At 53.6% G+C, this 25,663-nt stretch overlaps 1 protein-coding gene and 1 long non-coding RNA gene across 2 annotated transcripts in view; one reads left to right on the top strand and one right to left on the bottom strand.

Moving 5' to 3' along the window:
* Window positions 1-6,231: 6,231 nt before the first annotated feature.
* LOC107000317 (uncharacterized) lies at window positions 6,232-10,373 on the bottom strand. The gene is made up of 2 exons (XR_013398462.1): window positions 10,262-10,373; window positions 6,232-6,337 (listed from the first exon to the last, which is right to left on the bottom strand). It is a non-coding gene; the product is annotated as an uncharacterized LOC107000317 (long non-coding RNA).
* CFAP46 (cilia and flagella associated protein 46) overlaps window positions 9,872-25,663 on the top strand; it is a 128,339-nt gene continuing 112,547 nt past the window's right edge. Inside the window, 10 exon segments of the mRNA NM_001190957.3 lie at window positions 9,872-10,023; window positions 10,411-10,535; window positions 10,794-10,925; window positions 11,442-11,506; window positions 13,736-13,900; window positions 15,145-15,268; window positions 15,759-15,853; window positions 18,416-18,526; window positions 22,355-22,454; window positions 25,555-25,653. Of these exon segments, the coding sequence (NP_001177886.3) occupies window positions 9,975-10,023; window positions 10,411-10,535; window positions 10,794-10,925; window positions 11,442-11,506; window positions 13,736-13,900; window positions 15,145-15,268; window positions 15,759-15,853; window positions 18,416-18,526; window positions 22,355-22,454; window positions 25,555-25,653 (1,065 nt within the window). The 5' untranslated portion in view covers window positions 9,872-9,974.

Genomic DNA, 25,663 nt, shown 5'->3' with positions numbered 1-25,663 from the left:
TAACTGTTTCAACCAATTGCCAATCAGAAAATCTCTGAATCTGCCTATGACCTGGAAGCCCCCTCCCCCTTCTCATTGACCCACCTTTCCAGACTGAACCAATGCACATCTTACATGCACTCACTGATGCATCTCCCTTGAGTGCATAAAACCAGGCTGTGCCCCAGCCACCTTGGGTGCATGCTCTCAGGGTCTCCTGGGGCTGTGTCACAGGCCATGGTCATTCATATCTGCCTCAGAATAAATATCCTCAAATATTTTACAGAGTTTGACTCTTTTCGTCAACAGTGTTAGCATTGACCAGCCAGAGAGACAAGGGGAAGGAAGAAGAAATGAGTTCTCGCATACAGCCCACCTCCTCCACTCCCCACACGGCCAGCCCCTGCTCTGACCAGTGTCCCCAGGAGTCTGGGGTTTGGAGTGGAAGCTACCATGCCTTCTGGTTCACTATTTTCTGAGAACTCTTTAAAAAGAAAAAAGAAAAAGAATGACCGCAATGAAACTGCTAAACCACCTGATAATTACAGCAAGAAAATCAAATCGAAGAAAATGTCAATGCACAAAATTAGGACTGGGAATGTGAGACTGACCACAGACAGAGAGCATTAAAGTGCTTGATCCTCAGATCCTCAGATAATGCTTTGCATAACTCTGTGTTAATGATTTGAAAGTTAGGAGGCAATGCAGCTTTTAAGGAAAATTAAGATGGGCAGGATGGACTTGCGGATGGCCCAGTGACTGTGGATAAACTGGGAGGGCTCCGGGTGAGACTGGGGCTGAAGAGAGGTCTGCGGGTCTCACTTCTCCAGCAGGGCATCTGCAGCCATGTCAAGAGGATGCATCCTTCCTCCATGGGACTCCGGGATTTTCTGGCTCTCGAGGGCCTGCATTTCAGAGGGCAGGCTTCTCCTGCCCTGCTGCACCCTGCTGAACCTGCACCTGCACCCCTTCCTGCAGGCCGCCCTCTCTCTCTGCACACCTCAGCTGGGAGGAAGGAGAAAGAACACAGCGAGTGATCCCTATTTTTGGGATTTCAGGACATTGGCAAAAGCTTCCATTCCAAATAAAATATCCAGCCCCCTCTGAGTGGCATCTAACTTCCACACTTAGAGACTTTTTCTTTTGACTGAAGCCAAACCTTGCTGCCACTCACTTCTCAGGGGGTGCCAGCCTAGGGAAGGGGCGTTCCTGGAAAGGTCTGCACACCGGGCTGCACACGGTGTTTCCTTCCAAGAGTGGAGAAGAGTGGGGTTTGGAGTCCTCATGCTCCAGGGTCATGGCCTCTGAGACCAGAGGAGCTGCATTAGTCCCATCGGAATTCCATGACTCGGGCAGAATTGCACCTGCCATGTTAAGCACATGCTCCAGGAAACCCCTGTGCTCTGGGTTACAGGAGGTTCTACAACAGGCAACTCTGGTCTGCGGTGGCTGAGGTCAGAGCAGAGGTGCCCCAGGGCAGGGTGGGGCCGACTGCAAGGGGCACAGGGGCCTCTGTGTGGTGACCGGGGGGTCTCCATCCTGAGGGGTGTGGGTGACCACGTGCACACGCTTCCAAAACTCACGGAAACACAGCGCTTACCACCTGTTCACTTTGCTGCATGTAAATTATTCTAAAATAAAGGAAGCAGTGAAGCAGCAGGGAAAAGGCAGGTTTGGGATCTTCATCGCCAAGGCTGGCTTCAGGGAAACAAGCGCTGACCGAGACAGGTGGGCACTTGGTGGTAGCGAAGGCTATGAGCCACAGAGAAGCCCCAGCAAACCCTGTGCTCCGAATGACTTGGCATCTGCTGAGAGTGACGGAGCCAGAGGGAGTGCAGGGAGAGCCAGACAGACACTTCAGAGGCCCGAAGAGTGTCATCAGTAACACAGTTCTAACCAATATGCATCGAACGCCTTTCAAGTGTCCATGGAACAGTCACAAAAATGGACGACATATCTAGGCCCAGAGCAAACCACGAATTCCGAAGCATACACGCAGCCGGGCGACGTTCACCAGTCACAGCGCAGTACCACTGCCGGCTGAAGTCAATACCATGAAACGGAAAACCTCACCATCTGAACATTTTTAACTCTCTAACATAACTATTAAGCCAAAAGAAAATAAAGTTCTCTTTACAGAATATCTAGAAAACAATGAAGAAGAAAATCCACTGTTCAGGAAAATATCTCCGAAGTTTGAAATTGAGAAAAATTAGTGGTGGAGTGATTTTAATATCACAGCAGAGCACTCGCCCCTCCCTCGGAAAATGCCGCCTCGCTGCCTTCCCGGTCATGGCCCTCAGGGCTGCCGTACTGCAGCCCCATGAAGCTGGAGGGCGTCTTACAGAAAGATGATAATGGGGACATTTTTTTAGCTTAGTAGAGAAGATAACCCTAGAGGTTACACTTTTTGTAGGACATGAACCAGGTTTGGACCTAACTTATCTAATGATCTCATAACCCCAGAATAAAATTCTAAGCCCCCCAGTTGACTGAATGGACTTCCTCTGGGCCAAGGGGACCCCAGGAAACCTGAGAAACTGGATTATTGATGGGAAGGGAGGCTGGGCTCCCCCTCCCTGTTGGAGTTAGGCACAGCTGACCAGCATTTACACTAAAGTAGAGATCATAAGACTGACAGACTTTTTGTGGCAATTAGATACCAAATGCCAACCTGACTCTGGCATAGCATCGCATGACAGCAGATAGCAGACCCTAAAGAAAATCACAATATTTTACTCCCAAATACGTGTCTTTGACATGTTTTGAAATGGCTGGGCAAAGTGCGCTCTTGTAGGGGAAAATTGTGTCTATAGAGACTGGCCTTCCCTTACTAGGTCCTTTCCTGATCCAGGAGAGATTTACATAAGAGATTTCTGGCACCTTTTAAGGTCCAGAAAGAGGCGTTTATCATCTATTCTCTCTTAAGCTACTTCATGTACGAAACAAGAACGACCTTGACTTCCACAATCTCTGATCTTAAGCATTTCTTTCTGCTGACTTCAACTGAAGCAAACCTTAACATTTTCAACCAATTGCTAATCATAAAATCTTTGAATCCACCTAAGCCCTGAAAGCCCCCGTGCTGCCTGGCTTCAAGATGTCTCACCTTTCCAGGCTGAACCAATGTACAACTTAGATGTGTTGATTTGCCTGTAACTTCTGTCTCCCTAAAATATGTAAAACCAAACTGTAACCCAACCACCTTGGGAACACATTTTCAGGAACTCTTGAAACTGTACCCTGGTCCATGGCCACTCATATTTGGCTCAGAAGAAACTTCTTTAAATATTTTAGAGTTTGGCCTTCCTCATCAACAATCTCCCTCCCATTTAATTTCAATTCCTCAAATACTCTGTGAAGTCATGCTGTCTTTCTATCCGTTACCTCATTCATGAGTTAAAGAGAACCTGGCCACAGAGACCAGATATTTGTATAAAAAAGTTTTAACAGTTTGAGAATTGAGCTTTTACAAGACATGTCAGAAATTATTAGGCACAGCCAAGAGTGCTCAGATAGAAATTCATAGTCTCACATGCTTATCAGTTAACAAGAAAACATGAAAATAGGTAAATTAAACATCCAATTCAAGAACTGCAAAACACAGCTAAGTGAGGCAGACAGAAGGACTTTGTAAACCACAAATAAAATTCTAAGCCCTGACCATCTGAATGGACCCTGCCTCTCAGTCAAGGGCATTCCAAAGTTAACCTGAAAACGTAGTTCAGGCCATGATGGGAAGGGGGAGCTTGACGTGTCTCATTATCCCTCCTCCCTGTTGGAATTCCTGAGAGAACAGACTCTTTAACTGTGATAAGAAACATTTATGATCTGTTCTCTCTGAAGCCTGTTACCTGGAAGCTTCACCTCTGTGATGAAACCTTGGTCTCCACAACCTCTTATCTTAACCTGGACATTTCTTTCTAAGTCTTTAGACAATAACTTGACTCAACCAATTGCCAATCAGAAAATCCTTGAATCTACCTATGACCTGGAAGCCCCCCACTTCCAGTTGTCCCCGCTTTCCAGACGGAGACAATGTACGTCTTACATGTGTTGACTGATGTCTCACGTCTCCCTTAAAGATATAAAACCAAGCAACCAAGCGTGGCCTGACCACCACAGACACATGTTCTCAGGAACTCCCGAAGGCTATGTCACAGGGCCATTGGCCACTCATATTTGGATCAGAATAAATCTCTTTAAATATTTTACAGAGTTTGATTATTTTCATCAACAACTTTCTAAGGAGTAAAGAAGAAATTAATGGTTTGAAAAGCAGGAAATGATAGGATCAGTTAATAGGCACCAAAGCTGGTTCTTTTAAAAAAAGAAAACAATAAAATACAGAAACCATCAACAAACCTAACCAAAAAAAAAAAAAGTAAAATCAGAAATAAGCATCAGAAAATAGCCCAGATGCAGAGTGAATGAAAAACAACTATGACAAGACTACTTTGTTCAACACTATGCATATTGAAATCTGGATGAAATGAATGCTTTTTAAGGAAAATATTATCAAATTGATTTTGGAGGAGCCAATTACCACAGGAGAAGTAGACACTGCTGTTAGAGAGCCACGCCAGTCACCCACCCACACTCACGTCGGAGGAAGGAGCCACACCAGTCACCCTCCTGCACTGTAGATCCCCAAACGCCATCAGCTCAAAATGATCCTTACACCACAAAGTGTGAGCTGGATCCCTTCACACACCTGCACATATACACACACATGCATGTGCTTACACATATGTACACATGCACACCCAAATAAACACATATACATATGTGTGGTTACATGAACACACACACTTGTACACATATACATGCACACATGCACCTACACACATGCACATAGATACACATACAGTGCACGTATACACATATACATCCATATCCACACAAATGCACACATGAACATGGTTACATATGAGTACATATGCTCACACATATACACATATCTCCATCTACACATATACATCCACATGAACACTCATGCATACATATGCTTACACATCCATGTGTACACACATAGACACACGCACACACAATACACATGTACACACATGGCCACACAACGCACATGCCTACATGTACTTACACACATTTACACATGCACACATAAACATTCACATGAAGACAACATACATATACATATGCACACATATATACCTGCTCACACATTCATATAGACACACGTGCTTTACACATATATGCAGCATGTGCATACACAAATAAACATACCCCCACACACATGCATACATACACACACTTGCTCCAAATGAGAAAGAAAAGTCCACCTTACAAGTTCTCGCAAACCTTAAGGAACATGTCATTACAATGCTATGAACCAGTCCAGGAGCACAGAAGGAAAGATCAAGCTTCCACATTCTTTGTTTGAAAAGAATCACAGAATCACTTTCCATATCAATATCGAGGCGCATATTCTTAGTGTTAGCAAACAGACGCACACGGAAGCGAGTGAGAAAGCCCATCATGGCTGGATCAGAAGACACACCGTCTTATGCCGGTTCTCTTTAAATCAACCTGTACTGGAGAAAATGCCAACAGTGTGCTTTTGGCTGTGTTTTGTGTTTATTTTTTAAACTAGACCAGATGTTTCAGCATTTACATCAAAATAAACATGCAAATACAGTCTTACAAACGTTGAAGAGCGAGGTCTCAGAGAAGAGAGTGCTGCCACTGTCCAAGCACACCGTGAACTGCAGCAACCTCCGCAGTGGGGCCTGCTGGACCCAGAGTTCAGAACGAGGCTCTGCTCTAATGACACAGGAAGACCCAAAAATATCTTCGAGTGAATGGATGGTTAGCTAGCTGGAAACCATGATGCTAAACAGGGTATGATGCAACTGCCATTTCTGTGAACCAAAAAAGAATATACACGTACACATCACCTGTGCACAGTGTCTGCAGAGGGCAGAGGGCAGGCAGGTAGAAGCATTAATTAAGAGCTGCAGATTCATCAGATAAAAATGTGGGACCCCAGGTTAGGTGCTGGGATGCAGCAATGCTGGGTTCCTGGGATCTTGGGATGCTGGGGGTGCCGGGGGTGGTGGGATGCTGGCGTGCTGGGATACATGGAGGCTGGGATGCTGGGATGCTGGGATGCTGAGATGCTGGGGTGCTGGGATCCTGAGTGCTGGGTGTAGGGCTGTTGGGGATGACAGCCTGGGGTGCTGAGTGCTGGGCTGTTGGGGATGACGGTGGATATTCTCCTTTCCGTCTTTTCAGGGGCGTGTGCACACCACCCTCTGGCATTGTCCTGGAAACTGCCGGAACTTGGCTGCCGGGCTGCTGGCATGCTCCACGTTCGGGGCTGTCCCATCGGGAAAGGTGCCTGTGGGGGTGAGGAGACCCTCTTCTGATCCTCCTGCTTTCCTGGGGGGTGAAGCTGCTTTCCCTGAACACATCAGGCCCCGCCCCCCCAGCCGCAGGACCCCACAGTGTGGTCTTTGTCCCCCAGGGGCAGTGCTTTCTGTCCCTTTTGTTCTCTGCTGATCCCCAGAGCCTGGCCCTGCACAGGTCGTCAGTGATGTCTGTGGATTAGAGATCCGTTCCCCTGTGCCTCCACAGGGGAGGGCCACACGTGCGCACACATGCACACTCACACACACAGGGTCACACACACAATCATGCTTACATGTCACACACTATACACACGCACTCTTGTGTACACGTGGCACACACAGCCCAGCCACACGTTCACACCCACTCCCCCTCCTGCTGATATTCTCACAGTCACACACATGCACTCACCACGCCCTCCCCTAGTGGGCTCTGGGGTTCCACCAACCGTAGCTGGATGGCCACCCCGTGGCCTTCACCACTGCGTGGCCCAACACAGAGGTGTATTGGGGGTCAGCTCCTCCTGGTTCCCTGGGCAACATTATCCTGCGGGGCCAGGCTCAGTCGGCCCTCACATGTGGGGATCCCAGCCCAGCCCCCTTTCCCAGACTCCACATTCGGATTCTCAAGCCGTGGGCAAAGTAGCTGTGCTGGCACTGACTGGCCCCAAAGTGAAACCGATGCCGCAAAGCACTGCTGCGCCAGACGCCAGCCAGGCAGAGTGAGAACAGGACAGGCCCCTGGGACAGCGGTGCGGGTCGGCTTCCAGCTGACTTTGGGGTCCCCAGGACCCCCTTTCTGGAGGGGTCACCAAGCCGGGGCTGGGCTCCACCTGGCCATTGTGAGATGTGCAGCTTTGTGAGCCGGTGCTGCCCCTTGGGCAGTTTAAACAGCAGTGGTGGGAGGATGTGCAAACGCCCCCAACCAGGGGCTTCATTTTCGCACTTCACTAGAGAGCCTGCTTGCCAGCACCCCGCTACCAGGGACCCTCCATGCCTCCCCAACTCCACCCACCCCTTCTCTAGCTCCCCTAGGGGAGGGTGGCACCTTGCTCTTCTGAGCGGCGGCGGGGAGAGCCGGGACCCCGCACATCACCACGTCCCTCCTGCCCCCGGCTTCTGCTTGCCTGTCCCCGGGAGCTGGGATTCCAGGCCGATTTCAACTAAGTTCTCTTTTAAGTGCATACACACCAGTGGGATTTGCTTACTGGCCTCGCTTGTGCTGGAAGAAACTCTGTCTTTAACTTCTGTTCTGCTCATGTATATATTCCGAGATGTTTTAAACAACAATTCAACCATCTTCCTGGCTTTCACCTGGTGAAATTACAAATGTTCAGAATTCTCACCACCTTCTGGTTAAGCAAGTGTCGTGGGTTGAACTGTGTCCCCCTGAAACTCTCATGCTGGAGTCCTAGTCTCACAACCTCAGGATGTGACCTTATTTAGAGACAAGGTCTTCACGGAGGTGATCTGTTTAACGGGAGGTCTCAGGGTGGGCCCTACACCCCATGGCTGGTGTCCATATAAGATGGGCACATTTGGACACCAAGAAACAGACGACAACCACATACGGCCACGCGGGGTGCCTTCTGAGGAACCAGCTCCGGCCGCACCTTCATCTTGGCCTTCCCGCCTCCTGTCCTGCTGTTTAAGACGCCTGAGAGAGTGTCCCGTGATGGCAACGCCAGCGGGCACATATACAGCAGGCATCTGGGGTCCAGCCTGGGAACCCAGACACAGACACCGTCTCTACCTGGCAAGATGGGGCAACAAAATGTGAAATGAATAGATCCAGTCTCTGCTCCCAAGACCCAGCACAGGGCTCCAAAAACCCTCGGAATTTCCTGGGTGATGGCAGCAGATTCTTTTGTTCAAATGAGGTGAGGCTTGGTGGCTCCTGGAGGGGGGCCGGTCACCAGAGAGACCAGCCAGGATTAGCACCTGCAGCTCTCAACCCTGCACCCACCCTCCTCCAGGCATCATCCACCATGATCTGATGGAGCCTCCATAAGAATGCCTGGACTACTGGTCCGCAGCAGTGCCGGGTTGCTGCACACATCCACGTGCCAGGAGGGTGGTGCCCCCCACTCCACGGGGACAGATGCTCCTGTGCTGGGGACCCTTTCGGACCCTGCCCTGTGCCCTGACCCACCTAGCTGCCCATCTGCGGCCTTTCTCATCTCCTTTTCCTGCGTTCTGTGATAATTTTGTGTTACATTCTTGATATTTAAGGCTAATGTGTAACTAGAAAACTGAGTTTTAATATTTAATGCCCTTGGATTTGGGAAATCTCTTATTACATTATGTTTGGAGATACTTTCTCTGCGGGGTAAAATATTTTATCGAGGCTGTACCCATGTGTGGAGTGTCTTTACCAACAAAGGCCGTACCCATGTGTGGAGTGTCTTTACCAACAAAGGCCCATTTGAGAACTATCTTTGGGAAGGAATATGGTCATCTAGCAGGGATCTGAGGATGCCAACTTCAAGACGGGGTGAGGTTCCAGGAGCCTGAGAAACATGATGTTCAGGTTTCAAAACTATGTCAAGGCAGCTTATTTGATCCCATGTAGGTATGGTGGCCCTCTCCCGGGTGGAATTCCACTCTCCCAGGTGGGCCTCTCCCCGGGGGTTCTCTCCCAGGTGGGCCTGCCCCAGGTGGGCCTCCCCTAGAGCTCCCGGAGCGCGCCCACCCCAGGGTGAGTCCTGGGCCCTCCCTGCCCCAGGCCGACCCAAGTCCTTCAGTGGCTCGGGCTTCCCTGCGCTCGGGCTGCGCGCCCCGTCCAGTCTCCAATTCAGTCCCCGGCTGGGAGGGAGGTGGGGAGCCCCGAGGGGCAGGTGGCCGCGCCGCTCCCCGCTCCCTGGGGGCCGGGCTCTGCGTCTGCTCGTCCCGCCCCGCTCCGCTGCCAGGTCTCAGCTCGCCCCCGGGGCGGCCCCTCCACGCCCGCAGCCCGCATTTCCTCTGCGCGACTTTCTGTGCCCGCTGCACTTCCAGGACCGTGGCAGGGGCAAGTCACCGCCTGTTAAAGTAATGACGGAATGAGGGAGGGAGGGGGAGAGAGAGAGAGAGAAAAGAGAAGAGAAGAAGAGAAGAGAAGAGAAGAGAAGAGAAGAGAAGAGAAGAGAAGAGAAGAGAAGAGAAGAGAAGAGAAGAGAAGAGAAGAGAAGAGAAGAAGGAAAGAAAAAAAGGAAGAGAACGAACGAGCGGAGGAGCGCAGGCGCGAAGGACGCAGTCAGAAGTTCCCGGGGAAGGAGGAGGGTGCGCCCGGTGCCAGGACCACAACCCGGGCACACCCTGAGCGGGGAGAGGAGGCCGGCGCGGACCCCCCGGCGCCCCCCAACGCCGCCCTCCCCCGCGGCCTTCCCTCCCTTTCTTCTTCCCGCCACTCGCCGGGGGTCGCCGCCCCGGTGTCCGGGCTCCGCGGAACTGGCGGCGGGGCGGGCGGGCGCGCGGCGTTGTTCGCCTTCGACGAAGTGTGGCCCCGCCGCCGCCCCGTAGCCCGCGCGTCCGCGTCCCTTTCGGTCTCCAGGCAACCGTCGCCGGGTCCTCGCGGCGGGAGAACCCAACCGACCCTGGCGGCGGGACGCACCGTGGACCCCAGAAAGGGCGGACGAGCCGGGCGCCGGCGTCATGGACCTGGTCATCACGCAGGAGCTGGCCCGCGCCGAGAGCCAGCAAGGTGACCCCAGACCCGCCACGACCCCCGCCCCAGGGAGGCCCCGGACCCGCCACGACCCCCGCCCCGGGGTGACCCCGGACCCACCACGACCCCTGCCCCGGGGTGACCCCAGACCCGCTACGACCCCCGCCCCGGGGAAGCCGCGGACCCTCTCATCCCAGCCTGCCAGATGGGTGACCCCTCGAGGGCCACAGCCGGAGCCTCCCACCTCCCGATTGTCTGACCAGGGCAAACATACAGGAAGGTGCCCACACCGCTGCTCCCAGGCGGCGACTGCTGCTGTGGCCGGGGCCTGAGGCGGCTGCCTGGGGCCTTCGGGATCGCGTTCTCCGGCTCACTTCTCCCAGCCCAGTGACCAAACCTTCCTCAACCGCCTGTTTGGGACAGATGCTGCGTCCTTGAAGAAGGCCTATGAGTTGATCAAATCGGCCAACCTAGGGAAATCGGAGTTTGACCCCTCAGAGAGCTTCAGCCCAGACCTGTTTGTTCTGTGTGCAGAGCAGGCCCTCAAGGTAACTAGTTCCCGGGATCCTGGGTCAGGGCAGCTTTGACAGGGAGATGGGGGGCCTCTGGGCATCTAGTGGATGCAGAGTGGGGCTGGGGAGAGGCAGCTCCTGGCCGGGCAGTCAAGGGGCCAGGATGGAGGGTGGGGGCTGCAAACAGGCTGCACCGGTGCTTGGGGCCTGTTCTGAAAGCGGCCCCATGTGTTTCTGGGCAGGGAGGCCACCACCTCCAGGTCTGTGGTCTTCCATGGTGGTGTTCTCTTGCAGATGGGGCAGCCAGAGGTGAGCGAGGACTGCATCCAAATGTACTTCAAGGTGAAGGCGCCCATCACCCAGTTTCTGGGCCGAGCGCACCTGTGCAGGGCCCAGATGTGTGCCCCAAAGTCGGCAGAAAACCTGGTGAGAGGTGTCCTGTGCCCCTTCTCCCCAACAGTTCAATTTTCACCCCACCTCCAGAACAGTGCCAGCCTAGACCAGGCTTTAAATCGTTCTTAGGGTAGTAGAGTGAAGGAATTAATTTCCAGAGTGACACGAAACTTGCACCATTTCCCGTTCATGCTTTTTGCTCAAGTAGTGGTATCTGACGTGCAGGACCCCTGGACCTTTGCCTCGTCGCAGTGTGGTCTCTGTGGCATCTGCACCTGCAGCTGCCCCGAGTGGGCAGAGGGGAGCTGGGGTGGGGTGGGTGTGCTGGAGCACAGGCACTGCGGTTTCTGATGCCTCGCTGTGTCTGTGGGACGGGAACCCGGGTGCAGGTCCACGACATCGCCAGACACTCAGGCTGTCTGCCACACCGTCACCTGTGGATACACAGGGGGTACCAGGCCAACCATGAAGGAGCCGTGGCATCTGCAGACAGGGCAATGAGCAGGGTTCAGTGTTTCAGTCTAATTGTGCTTCTTTATGTTGCCTTAGGAGGAGTTTGAAAATTGCGTGACTCAGTACATGAAGGCCATAAACTTTGCCAAAGGAGAACCGAGGTAGGTGAAATTGAAGTGGCCTTTTCTCATTGACCGGGTGAAAGACTTCAGAGCCAGAACTTACCAAGTGGGTGTATTTATTTGAACTGTGGGTTTTCCCCTCATTTGTGGTTTGTGATTTTCATGCACGTGTGATCACTGCCTCATCTCGTTAGCGTGTGGACTAGGCCACATTCATGCAGAATTCCGAGTCACAGCCTCTTCAGCACTCGGCGGTTTTTGTGATTTTAGGTGGCTGTGAAGAGGCTGTTTTCTGCCGGGCGTGGTGGCACAAGCCTGTAATCCCAGCTACTGGGGAGGCTGAGGCAGGAGAATCACTTGAACTCGGAGGTGGAGGTTGCAGTGAGCCCAGATCATGCCACTGCACTCCAGCCTGGATGACAGAGCGAGACTCCGTCTCAAGAAAAAAAAAAAAGTCTGTTTTCTCCAGGACCTCCCTTGGTGTACCCCCAGAGCGCCCGGCTCCTTCCCCAGGGTTCCTTCTTCGGCCCAGCGTGCCTTTGCTGCCCTCTAGCGGGCGGCTTGGCCAAGGCCGCTGTCCCTGCGGAGGCGACTCCAGCATAACTTTCTACAAAATCAGTGCTTTCTGCACAAAAACAAATATCATGCTTGAAACTGTTAAGCTTGCACAAAACTGATTCATATCCTATGCAAATCAGTTTTGTGCAAGCTTGGCAGTTTCAAGCATATTTGTTTGAATATATATCACATATTTGAATAGGATACAATGTTTGGAGGAGATTTAAATAGAATCTGTGGGTTCCCTGGTCCCTTCTACCCACATCGGCCTGCTTGTCTGCTGGTGGCCCTCTCTGGTCACACTCTGTTGCAAGTGGTGGGGATGTAGGGCTCAGCCCAAGAGATCTTCCCTGCATGGGGACGGGGATGGGGAGGCCCAATCTCAAGCCACAGATTCTAAAGGTAAGGGTGTTTCCGAGGGAGGTGTGATGCGGGAGTGGCGGGTACCACGGGAAGGAGGCTGCTCTGCTCCAGGACCCTCGGGGGCACTGTGGATGGACCATGGGGTGACAGAGCCTTGCCAGAGGTCAGGATCATCTTTGGGAAAGGGCCAGGTTGTGTGGAGAGAGAGGGCAGCACTGGCTTGTCCAGGGCAGTGGCAGTGGGACAGGAGACTGTGAGCCCGACCACGGGCATGTGGAGGCCATAGTGGGGATTTGCAGAGAGCCACTTACAGGGAGGAGATGGATTCCTTTCGAGGTGCGGCATCCAGGGAGAAGCAGCAGGCCACTGGAGTCCCATGGCGACCCCTCTGACTCAGGCAGGCGTGACCGTCTGGTCAGGACACCCCGCACCTCCGCTCCTCTCCTGAAAACCTGGAAACAAGATGAGTCCTGTCCCAGGGTCACATGGTGGCTCTGAGTAAACTCAGAGGAGTGGGCTTGCCACAGCCACCCTGGCGTCCTCCTCCCACCTGGGCATTGAGCAGTGCTGGTACACCTGGTGGCCAGCCCAGGACCACCAGGCACGGAGGCCCTACAGGACAGAGCTGGCCTGCCCTGCTGTGGAGTGGCCCTAGAGTGAGAAAGGCAGATGGGCCCAGATTCCCTTACTTCAGTCCCTGCAATGGCTCCCTGCTGCCCAGGGAGAGGCCCAGACCCCTGAGAGGGGTCTCTGTTTAGTCTTCCAGTCCACCCTCCTCCACTTCACACTGTATGCTGGCAGACAGGAACTTTGTTTCCCAAAGGCTCCTCCTTGTCTTCCATCTGCCTGACCTTCTTTTCCTCTACTACTGTCTTGGCTGCATCCTGACATCTTTCAGGTCACGGCAGGCATGTAACCTCCTCCAGGAAGCCTTCCTTGATTCCCTCTGTCCTTGCCCATTCTTGTCTATCCCTTGAGAGCCAGAGGAGGCCTTGGTCAGTGGTGTGTTTTCAAGGGAAGGGGGCCGATCAGTTTGTGGAATGATTGAGGAAGGAGGCCCTGGTCTGGACTCAGGAGCCTGTGGCCGGGTCATCACAGCTGGGCCTGCACTAGAGCCATGGCACGTTGGATGCAGGGCCGCCCAAGGCTGTCCCAGGGAAGGGCTCTGCATCCTGGTGCTCCTGCAGGCTGGGCCAAAGCTTCTCAGATGGGGCTGCTGCTGTCTGCTGGGAGAGGACCTGAGGCCCCTCCTGAGAGGGGCTCCGGAGACACAGTGGCCCCTTGGTTTTGCAGCTTGGGCTGGCTAGGCTTTGACCGCGTTCTCCACGTCCTCTGCTTGTGCCGTAGGTATTACTTTTTGGTGTACAATGCATCAGTCCTCTACTGGCAGATGGTGAGGCCGTTCCTCGAGCCTGGATATCGCCACCATCTGATCCCCAGCCTTTCCCAAATTGTAAACGTGCTGAGTCAGACCGAGGAGGAAGACAAGGAGTGGCACGCCGAGCTGATGCTGTGAGTTGAGCTCGCCGTGCCCTCCGTGGCCTCCCAGTGGGCTGCCCTCCAACTCTGAGGCCACCACCCCTTCTCCTGGCGGGGCGGATGGGAGTTCCACATCACTGGGGTACACTCCGTGTGCGTTTTCTCCCACAGTCACAAGTTTCTGTGTGTCTTGTCCGAAGGTTGTTTCCAAAATCTGTAGATGACGTTTGCCGTGCCCTGGTTATGAGGTTATGACAACAGAACAAGATACTGTGTTTAGACTCACGGCAAAGCAGACGTGACCCTGCGCCACCCAGCCTGGCTCCCGGTTTTAAAATCTTAGCTCTGAAAGTATTAATGCAGTAGGTGTTTTAACAGCATAAAACCAAGCGGAGTCAGCATGTCCGGAGCCCAGGCGGCCCTGCGAGGAAGCTGGGGCAGCACGGGGCAGGCCGGCCTTGCCTGGCCTTAGCCCTGAGGGGTCACTGCAGACTGTCACCAATGCCTCGGTCACTGTGCTGGGTGGCGGAAAGGAAATGGGTCCGAGTGTCTGTGGAGCTCTGTGTGCAGGCCGGGGACGGGTGGATGTCTCCAGTGAGGATCCCAGCTGTGCCAGCTCCAGAGTGGTCCTCCTCGACCCCAACCCAGAGCCTGCAGGTGTGGGTTTCCTGCCATATGGCCTTTTGGGGAACCTTTGAAGAATATCAGTACAGATCTTTCATTTCAAAATGCCCCGGTGCTAGCGGTAACGAGCTGTCTGGCGCCTGCTGGCCGTTCCCGGTGAGCCGCACGGCCTGGTTCTGGCTGAAGAAGCTGACCGCGGGGTAGCTTTTAAAGTTTGTGAAACACAAAATATATAATGGTTTAATAGCCTGGTTATTAGAGAGGAGAAAACAGTTTCAGCCAGGTTGACCAGTGGCGCGTGTCTGTCTGGTTACTAGAGAGAAGAAAACAGTTTCAGCCAGGTTGACCAGTGGCGTGTCTGTCTGGTTATTAGAGAGGAGAAAACAGTTTCAGCCGGGTTGACCAGTGGCGTGTGTCTGTCTGGTTATTAGAGAGGAGAAAACAGTTTCAGCCGGGTTGACCAGTGGCGTGTGTCTGTCTGGTTATTAGAGAGGAGAAAACAGTTTCAGCCGGGTTGACCAGTGGCGTGTCTGTCTGGTTATTAGAGAGGAGAAAACAGTTTCACTGAGTTGACCAGTGGCGCGCGTCTGTCTGGTTACTAGAGAGGAGAAAACAGTTTCACCGGGTTGACCAGTGGCGCGTCTGTTATCTAGGGAACTTCTGGAGTGTTATCTGCAAGCCGGAAGAAAGGAGGAGGCTGCCAGGTTCTGCTCCACTGCAGCTCCGTTCATCAAGTCTCACGTGCCGCAGAAATACCGGCAGATGTTCTCCGTTATGGTAAATGAGCGTATTAGAAATAGAGACGTAAGAAGTACTTTTCTTAAAAGTCATTGTTGAGAAAACTGCATAGAAATTACATAAGTTTGCTGAGAGATATAAAAATGTATATGTATAGATACATGAACAAAAATATATAAACATATTAAAAAGAAATAGCAGTTCATCCAACGTATAGAACTGTGACATTTTGAAAGCAAAACAGGGTCTTTTGCCTTTATCGTCCCTCTTTGAATTTTTCCTTTCTAATAGCTTTAAATTTTTTTGAAGTTAATAGAAAATTCACAAAGATACAAGTAATTACTACAAGAATATGTACCAAAAGCATTCATCAGCAATTCATTTTTAAATATGGGGAATCAGCTTAAGTTGTATCTGAAAAACTAGATACAAAATTTAATTAATGAGAAAATAAAATCTAGACACAAAATCTGAACCTCTTACCTAATTGTTTGAATCCAGATTAATAATCTCTTCAATTTTATGACAGGTTCGTCATGAATTAATGGACAAACTTCAGTTAAAGGAAGAAAAGAAAAATTCCATTAGCCTGTCAGTCACTTTCTATATTAATATGCTAAAAGCGTAAGTCATTTTGGGAGGGAGAGTTTCACAAGTGCTGGGCTTGGGAGCGCTCTGTCCCCTCCATGGGGGGAGGTGCTGTGTCCAGGGGCCTGTGAGTCTGGAGTTGCAGTGAGTGGAGCTGGAGAGTGGGAGCCTGGGACTCCCCAGGGTGTGGGGATCCGAAGGCCACCCCCAATCCGTGGCCCTGCCTCCCTCCCAGCATGGAGGAGAGGCCAGTGAGGCCACAGAAGGGAGAGGGCGGCTTCAAGCCAAGTGCAGAAAGAGCTTGTAGGAGGAGATCACAGTGTGTTTGGATGCCGAGGGGAGTGAGGAGATCACGATGTGTTTGGATGATGAGGGGAGTGAGGAGATCGTGGTGTGTTTGGATGCCGAGGGGAGTGAGGAGATCGTGGTGTGTTTGGATGATGAGGGGAGTGAGGAGATCGCGGTGTGTTTGGATGCCGAGGGGAGTGAGGAGATCGCGGTGTGTTTGGATGCCGAGGGGAGTGAGGAGATCGTGGTGTGTTTGGGTGCCGAGGGGAGTGAGGAGATCACAGTGTGTTTGGATGATGAGGGGAGTGAGGAGATCACAGTGTGTTTGGATGATGAGGAGAGTGAGGAGATCACGGTGTGTTTGGATGCTGAGGTCTGTGAGGAGGTCGCAGTGTGTTTGGATGATGAGGGGAGTGAGGAGATCGCGGTGTGTTTGGGTGCTGAGGGCTGTGAGGAGATTGCAGTGTGTTTGGATGATGAGGGGAGTGAGGAAATTGTGGTGTGTTTGGATGATGAGGGGAGTGAGGAGATCGCGGTGTGTTTGGATGATAAGGGGAGTGAGGAGATCACGGTGTGTTTGGATGATGAGGGGAGTGAGGAGATCACAGTGTGTTTGGGTGCTGAGGGCTGTGAGGAGATCACAGTGTGTTTGGATGATGAGGGGAGTGAGGAGATCACGGTGTGTTTGGATGATGAGGGGAGTGAGGAGATCACAGTGTGTTTGGATGATGAGGGCTCTGAGGAGATCGCGGTGTGTTTGGATGCCGAGGGGAGTGAGGAGATCGTGGTGTGTTTGGATGATGAGGGGAGTGAGGAGATCGCCAGTCTGTTTGGGTGCTGAGGGGAGTGAGGAGATCGTGGTGTGTTTGGATGCCGAGGGGAGTGAGGAGATCGCGGTGTGTTTGGATGCCGAGGGGAGTGAGGAGATCACGGTGTGTTTGGGTGCTGAGGGGAGTGAGGAGATCACGGTGTGTTTGGATGATGAGGGGAGTGAGGGGATCGCGGTGTGTTTGGATGCCGAGGGGAGTGAGGAGATCGCGGTGTGTTTGGGTGCTGAGGGGAGTGAGGAGATCGCAGTGTGTTTGGATGCCGAGGGGAGTGAGGAGATCGTGGTGTGTTTGGATGATGAGGGGAGTGAGGAGATCGCAGTGTGTTTGGATGCCGAGGGGAGTGAGGAGATCACGGTGTGTTTGGATGATGAGGGGAGTGAGGAGACGCGGTGTGTTTGGATGATGAGGGGAGTGAGGAGACGCGGTGTGTTTGGGTGCTGAGGGGAGTGAGGAGATCGCGGTGTGTTTGGATGATGAGGGGAGTGAGGAGACGCGGTGTGTTTGGATGATGAGGGGAGTGAGGAGACGCGGTGTGTTTGGATGATGAGGGGAGTGAGGAGACGCGGTGTGTTTGGATGATGAGGGGAGTGAGGAGATCGCGGTGTGTTTGGGTGCTGAGGGGAGTGAGGAGATCGTGGTGTGTTTGGATGATGAGGGGAGTGAGGAGATCGCGGTGTGTTTGGATGATGAGGGGCGTGAGGAGATTGCGGTGTGTTTGGATGCTGAGGGCTGTGAGGAGACGCGGTGTGTTTGGATGATGAGGGGAGTGAGGAGATCGCGGTGTGTTTGGGTGCTGAGGGGAGTGAGGAGATCGCGGTGTGTTTGGGTGCTGAGGGGAGTGAGGAGATCGTGGTGTGTTTGGATGATGAGGGGAGTGAGGAGATTGCGGTGTGTTTGGATGATGAGGGGCGTGAGGAGATTGCGGTGTGTTTGGATGCTGAGGGCTGTGAGGAGATCGCCAGTCTGTTTGGGTGCTGAAGGGAGTGAGGAGATCGTGGTGTGTTTGGGTGCTGAGGGGAGTGAGGAGATCGTGGTGTGTTTGGATGCCGAGGGGAGTGAGGAGATCACAGTGTGTTTGGGTGCTGAGGTCGGTGACGAGATCTGAGATTGTGTCCTATGGCCAGCATCCCTGTGAGAGAGCAATGCTTGTCCAGGTCCTATCACCGTTGAGCAGAGAGAGTGCCCCACATTTCCCGTGTTTGGCTCCTGTGTGGGATGCTGGCTCTGGCAAGGGGTCTGGTCATGTCTTGTCTGAGTGTTTCTATTCCAGCCTTGTGGGAAGGCCAGGCATCATGGAGGGAAGGAGAACCGGAAGGGGTGAAAAGTCATCTCAGGAATTTGAGGAAAGAAAGCAGGAGGGGTTATTTTCAGTCTCCTCTTCAGTGGGAAACACAGTTTCATACACACAGAGTTTCTCTTAGGAGAATTTGAATAAATCTGACAAGATCTTGTGGTGAATTACTCTCTGAATTATTTCTAGAAAAGCAGAGCAAAATGATTTACCAGGCGACGTCAGTGTCATTCTGAGGAAGGCCTATAGACACTTAAGTCGTTACAACCACCAGCGCTTTCCTTCCATCAGAGAAGAAAAGTAAGTGTTTGTCTTTTTGCAATATCACTTCTTCATAATCATTGTACAAAATTTAGCGGGCTCTGAAAAATGTGAAAAGGTATAAAACAAGCAACTAGAACCACCTTTGCAAAAGCCAGCCATCGTGGAGGTTTTAGTAAGTTCCTCTCTGGTCTTTTGTGGCCTGAGATTTGTACTGTTTTGCGAACACTTTCACACCCTACTTTTTAACATGAATTTAGTTTGTAGGCATATGGATGGTTCGGTCACCACGGCACCTCTCACTGTTCTGGTGGTTGCATGGCGTTTTGTGGGTGGGAGAACAGGTTTCTCTAGAGCCTTTTTCAGGCTGGTTTGTTTGGCTTCTGTGCTTTCTCGAATCCTCCAGGCACTGGAGAGTTTGGGATAAGTCCTGGGCTGGTATCCTGGAAGCAGGAAGCTGAGCCTGAGATTTTCGGAAGCACATGGAAAGCGCTGGCCGGTTTTGCCTTTGTGGGTGCGGGTGGGTCAGGGGGTTGGTCCCCTGCCCCCCGGAGCGACTTTGCACCTCGTTGATAGCCCTGTATGTTTTTAAGAGAATGGGAAACAAGTAAAGCTTATTGATACGGGAGCTGAAATTGTCTGTTCGGTTTTCTGGTGGCCACACGGGACACTAACAGAGAAGGTGTATTAGTTATCTGCAGCCGCATAACAAGTACCCACAAACTTAGCAGCTTGAAACAACACAGGTCCATGAACTCGCCATGCCTGCAGGACGGGAACCCGGGCACAGGTCCATGACCTTACCATGACTGCAGGACGGGAACCTGGGCACAGGTCCATGACCTCACCATGCCTGCAGGACGGGAACCCGGGCACAGGTCCATGACCTTACCATGTCTGCAGGACGGGAACCTGGGCACAGGTCCATGACCTCACCATGTCTGCGGAACAGGAACCCGGGCACAGGTCCATGACCTTACCATGACTGCAGGACGGGAACCTGGGCACAGGTCCATGACCTCACCATGCCTGCAGGACGGGAACCCGGGCACAGGTCCATGACCTTACCATGTCTGCAGGACGGGAACCTGGGCACAGGTCCATGACCTCACCATGCCTGCAGGACGGGAACCTGGGCACAGGTCCATGACCTTACCATGTCTGCAGGACGGGAACCTGGGCACAGGTCCATGACCTCACCATGCCTACAGGACGGGAACCTGGGCACAGGTCCATGACCTCACCATGTCTGCGGAACGGGAACCCGGGCACAGGTCCATGACCTCGCTGTGCCTATGGGATGGGAACCCAGGTGCTGGTCCGTGACCTCACGTGTCTGAGGGACGGGAACCTGAGTGCAGGTCCATGACCTCACCGTGTCTGCGGGACAAGAACCGGGGCACAGATCCATGACCTTGCCGTGTCTGTGGGACAGGAACATAGGCACAGCAACAACCACAGCGTTGAGTGGTCTGGGGTCTCTTCTCAAGGCTGGACTGGGGAAGGGGCCCCCCAAGCTCACGGGGTGTTGGGAGGACTTGGTTCCTGTGGATCCAGGCTCGGTCCTGGTGGGACAGCTTGCTTTACCAGTGCCAGCGAGGGGTCCAGGCTCAGTCCTGGCGGGGCAGCTTGCTTTATCAGTGCCAGCGAGGGGCGCCAGATGCCAGCTCATTCGTGGTCTCATCAGGGAGGTGGCACCCGCCCAACATTGAGGTCTCCGCTGCTCAGCTGCAGGCTCCTCGAGGGAGGGGGCCCCAGGACCACGGGGTGGCTGGAGGGGCCCCAGGACCGTGGGGTGGCTGGAGGGACACAGGGCCAGCCCGCTGGTGGGTCTGTTTTCGGGAGGAGTATGAGTGCATGTGTACGTGGGGACGTGTGTGGATACGTTGTTCCAGAAGGAGTTTACATCTTCCATCAGACCCTCCAAGTGGTGCTAACTGAAGTCCGGCCGAGCGTGGCCGTGGCCCTGGCCGAGCGTCCCCTTCTGTGGCCAGGCGCTCTGACGAGAGGTCTCAGGACCAGTGTAAATAGCCCTGTGCCGCAGTCTGTCCACAGGTGACATTGTCAGCCACTTTTACGGATTCTCTCTTCCTGCCCTGCCCAGCAGGCCTGTGTGCTGGAGCTCAGGTAGGACGGAGAGGCCAGTGTTGCAATGCCAGGCCTGCCAGGATCTGAGAGGGCCCAACAGCAGAGCAGGGGGAGGAGGAGGTAGGCAGGGACGAGGGGCGGAGAAGCATCTGCACCCCACCCCAAAGCAGCCTCCTGCCCACAGCTACCCAGGGATGCAGGGAGGATGGTCACACCACACTGAGGGCCGAGTTGGGTCACTGCCTGCAGCCGCCAATGTATTCCCGGGAAGACTGTGATCACTCCCCGGGAGACGGCAGAAGACGTGTAGACCTGCTCCCCGGGACATCTGGCAATGTCTGGAGACACTGTGGGCGGCTGCAGGGACACCAGTGGACGGGCTCCTCCTGGAAGAGAGGCATCCCGGAGGGAAACCCGGGCCTCATCTCCACCCCAGGAGCATGATCCCGATCCCTGCAGCTCAGCAGGAAGCTCTAGAGGGAGAGCTGAGTGCGCCTCTGTTCTTTCTTGAAGTTGTCTGGAGCACTGTGGGTCTTTACAGGCGGATACAAAGTTTAGCCTCAGCCTATGGATTTCTACGCAGACCCTGATTGGTGACTGCAGGTGCGGTTGGCGGTGCCCCTGCGGGCTTGTCGCATGGTAGGAAGGCCCAGGCTCTGTGTAGGGAGGACGAAACCCCAGGATCTGTGTGCGGAGGAAGAAGGCTCAGGTTCTGTGTGGGGACTGTGGGGAAGGCCCAGGCTGTGTGTGGGGAGGAGGAAGGCCCAGGCTGTGTGTGGGGAGGAGGAAGGCCCAGGCTGTGTGTGGGGACTGTGGGGAAGGCCCAGGCTGTGTATGGGGAGGAGGAAGGCCCAGGCTGTGTGTGGGGAGTGTGGGGAAGGCCCAGGCTGTGTGTGGGGACTGTGGGGAAGGCCCAGGCTGTGTATGGGGAGGAGGAAGGCCCAGGCTCTGTGTGGGGAGGAGGAAGGCCCAGGCTCTGTGTGGGAGTGTGGGGAAGGCCCAGGCCCTGTACCGGGAGCAGAAAGGCTCAGGCTGTGTGTGGGGAGTGTGGAGAGGCCCAGGCTCTGTATGGAGAGGAGGGAGGCCCAGGCGCTGTGTCGGGAGTATGGGGAAGGCCCAGGCCCTGTGTTGGGAGCAGAAAGGCCCAGGCTCTTTATGAGGACTGCAGGGAGGCCCAGGCTCTGTGTGAGGAATGTGGGAAAGGCCCAGGCTCTGTGTGGGGAATGTGGGAAAGGCCCAGGCTCTGTGTGAGGAATGTGGGAAAGGCCCAGGCTCTGTGTGGGGAATGTGGGGAGATTCAGGCTCTGTGTGGGGAATGTGGGAAAGGCCCAGGTTCTGTGTGGGGAGGGGAAGGTTCAGGCTCTGTGTGGTGAGGAGCCTGAACTCTGGCCTCGCTGAGCTGCAGATGTGGGTCTGAGCTGCTGTGCAAGACCATGGCTTTGAGTGCGCATGTCATCCTCCCTGTGCTTCCCCTGGGTTCTGCACATGACCTGAAGGTCTGGAGAGTGAAGAGCAGGGCGTCCAGTAGGGACCTGGCCCTGGGCGGCCTCCACAACTGTGCTGGCCCCGGGACACTCCTGGGCTCTGACGCTGTAGCTTAAAGCCCTGCTGGGACCTCCCCGCAGGGCTTCTGTTCTACTATTTAATTTAACTTTATTTATTTCTTATCCTACCTTTCTTTCCTGCCTCTGCTTGAATGGGGAACCTGGATTCTCCCGTGCAGCCATATTTGCTGCCTCCCCATATTGAGCCGGTGCTGGCTGGTTTGTTTGTTTGCAGAATGCTTTTGCTTTTTGAACTGGCACGTTTTTCCTTGACCTTGAAATGCATGGAGATCTCCTCTGACTGCCTCTCAGACCTCAAGAAGATGGAAAGCAAAGTAAGTGGCTTTACGACACTGTTGCCTGGGGTTGGGAGGCTGCTCACCGTGCATTTGGACAAAAGGCAAAGAAGGGAAAAGCAGTTCACAAGGCCGTGGCCCCCAGGGCTTCGGTCGGTGGTTGGCACGTTGCCGTCTTTCCTACCTGTGTTTTGCACAACTGCGGTTAGATGGTGTTTGCAATTTTACACCTGCCCATTTCTCTTTACCTTTATTGTGGCCACGAGGCCACAGCACCACAGTTGTTTCTAGAGTCCACTTTACAGACGGTGTAAAATGTCATGATGCTAATGATCCGGAACATTCTCCAGCAGTCTCATTATTGGACGTGTAAGTCACACCGGCCATGCCTCATTACCCACAGTTCACTTTCTGCAGTTTGCTACCTGCAGGCACCTACAGTGTGAAAGTATTAAGGTTTTTTGAGGGAGAGGCCACAGCCACATCACTTTTATTACGGCATAGTGTTATGGTTGTATTTTATTATTAGTTATTGTTATAAATATCATACTGTGCCTAATTTAGAAATTAAAGTTTATCATAGGGATTTCTGTCTAGAAAAATCACAATGTACATCGGGTTTGGGACTGCTCCACGTTTCAGGCCTCCACTGGGTTGGGGGGTCTTGAAACATATCCTCTCAGAGAAGGGGGGGCTACTGTATCATTTTGTGCTAATTACATAAAGGGCTGCAGTGAACATTTTGTGCCTAAAACATTATGCTGCATTTAGGATTTTTCCCTAAGATGAGTGTATTTACATGAAATGACTAGGGAATGCTCACTTTTAATATTTTAAGAATACACGTTAGAGAACCGCCCTCCAGAAAAAGCTTCACACAACCAAAGGTGTGTAAGACTGAAGACGTCAGGCTTGCTGATGCTTTCGGGAACTGCCACAGAGCAGGGACAATGGGATCAGTTTATCGGGTGGTTTTGAGCAAACTGTGTCGCTTTACACACGGAGAGTGAAGGGGGGACCCTCGGGCGCACAGCCGCGTGCTGGGGCTCCCCTCGTGGTGTCTTCCTTGAGCACCTGCGGTGTGCTTTGCCCCAGGTTCCCCACGAGTAATCGTAAACCGAGCCGTCAGTGGTGCAGGAGACACGGCCGTGGCTCAGCACGGGGGGAGCCGGCCAGCCACACTGAGGGCTGTGCTGATCTGGAAATGGTTTCAGAACAGGAGATGCAGTTCACGTGGCCTTGAGAGACAGGCGGGAAGCGTGGTCAAGGCTGGAAACGGCAGCCCGTGCAGTACGGAGGATGAGGGCAGCGTGGGAGGCGCTCCTGTGTTTGATGCCCTTTACTGGCTTCTGTGAGCCCCATTTCCATCTTGTCGGTTTCAATGGCGCAGCGTCCCCAGTTCAGAATGACTGTGGAACGCCTGGGTCCGGCCCCACTTCCTCCTCCCCAGCAGCCCTTCCTTCAGCTCCCTGCGCCTCAGGGTTTGTCGCTGCAAAATGGCAGCAGTAACAGGACTCATCTCCGAGGGCTGCTGTAGAACTCAAAGCAACGTTTTGTGTATCCCAGGTTGAGGCTCCCGGGCAGGCCCCTGCTGCCGTGGGGTTGCCGTTAGGGAGGCTCCTGTAGCCCAACTCTGCCGCCACCGCCCGTGACCCCTGCAGAGCATGTCCCTCTGCCCTGGCTTGAAGACGCTCTCCCGGCCCTTTGCCCGGTTGGCCTCTGCCCATCCCTCAGGGCCCAGCCCTCCTGTTACCTCCTGTCTCACTGCTGGTCGAAAGCGACCTTCTCTAGGTGAACATTCTGCTGGGAGGCTCGTTATCCCTGCCAGCCTCCTAGTAGACATTCAGGATCTCATGAGCTTTATTTTGAATTAAAAGCTCGCTAATGTTAAGGATATGAATGGTTTTTAATTTTGAAGCCTTGGTGCATTTTTAAAGACTATCCACCGTCATACATTTCACGATTGCTTGATTTAACCAGGCAGACGCCCGGACCTGTGGGACCCCATAAAGAGTTTTAAGATCCATGACCATGTGGGAAGCATGGGGCTCTTTTTCTGACCCCTGTGAAGCCTGGCATAGCTTCCTCAGTGGCATGGAGGCTTGCGGCTGCTGGACAGGTGGGGGCACACAGCCTGGGGTGGCGGCCTCCTGCGCTCTCCATCCTGGCCGGTGCCAAGGCCCAGATGTGCAGGACTGCGGTGCAGCCATCCTGAGGTGCTGCAGGTACTTCCCATCCTCGCGGACATCTGCTGCCGAGGACCCGCTCCCCGGGGCGGAGGAGTCTGCTGCCGAGGACCTGCTTCTTGGGACGTCTGTGTCTGTTGTTTGTGAAGATGCTACACCATCAGCACCTGCGCTCACAGACTAGGAGCTTGAGTCTCCTGTGTCCAGAAGACCTGCACCCCTCGTGCCAGGGCGGGTTTAGGAGTGTCACCCCTCGTGCCAGGGCGGGTTTAGGGTTTAGGGGTGTCACCCCTCGTGCCAGGGTGGGTTTAGGGTTTAGGAGTGTCACCCCTCGTGCCAGGGCGGGTTTAGGGTTTAGGGGTGTCACCCCTCGTGCCAGGGCGGGTTTAGGGTTTAGGAGTGTCACCCCTCGAGCGGGGCAGGTTTAGGATTTAGGAGTTTCACCCCTCGAGCGGGGCAGGTTTAGGGGTGTGGTCTTTGGATGACAGCGACATGTTGCTCCCAGCTTTTGTAAGGCCACCGAGGCCTGGGGACGTCTTCCCCGAGCTCAGCAAGCCCCGGAGAAAGGGGAGGTAGAGTGCCCTTCTTCCCAGCATGACGCACAACACATCGCTTCCCAGACTTCGGCGCAGCCCCGGGCCCCCAAGCCGCCTGGCTGAGGCCTGGGTACCAGGTGTTGGGGGCCGGGACAAGGCCCCTGAAAAGGGCAAAGTCAGGACCCTCCCCTGCCGCTCTCAGGCGGTAGGGCCTGCAGGCAGGCGAGGAGTTGGTGTAGCTGAAAACACGGCTTCCTCACTTAAACCTCTGCGTCGTAGGTGTCTGTGTGTCATCGTATGACTTGTATTTGTTAAACCTCTACCCAGTCATATTTTAAATGCCTCTGAAGTTCATGAATGTGCACAGCTGCTTCCCTTACAGATCTCCATCTTTTCAAAAACTGTGTATATCTGCAGGATCCTGGGAAGCTGATTGAAATAGAATGTCTGGAGTGTGAATCAGAAGCTTTAAGACTTGAAAATCAGATGAAAATGTACATCCGAGCGGCTGTTGAGGTCAGGAGTC

This window comes from Macaca mulatta, chromosome 9, assembly GCF_049350105.2.
Source record: "Macaca mulatta isolate MMU2019108-1 chromosome 9, T2T-MMU8v2.0, whole genome shotgun sequence".
NCBI lineage: Eukaryota > Metazoa > Chordata > Mammalia > Primates > Cercopithecidae > Macaca > Macaca mulatta.
This window is presented reverse-complemented; position numbering and strand designations above follow the sequence as displayed.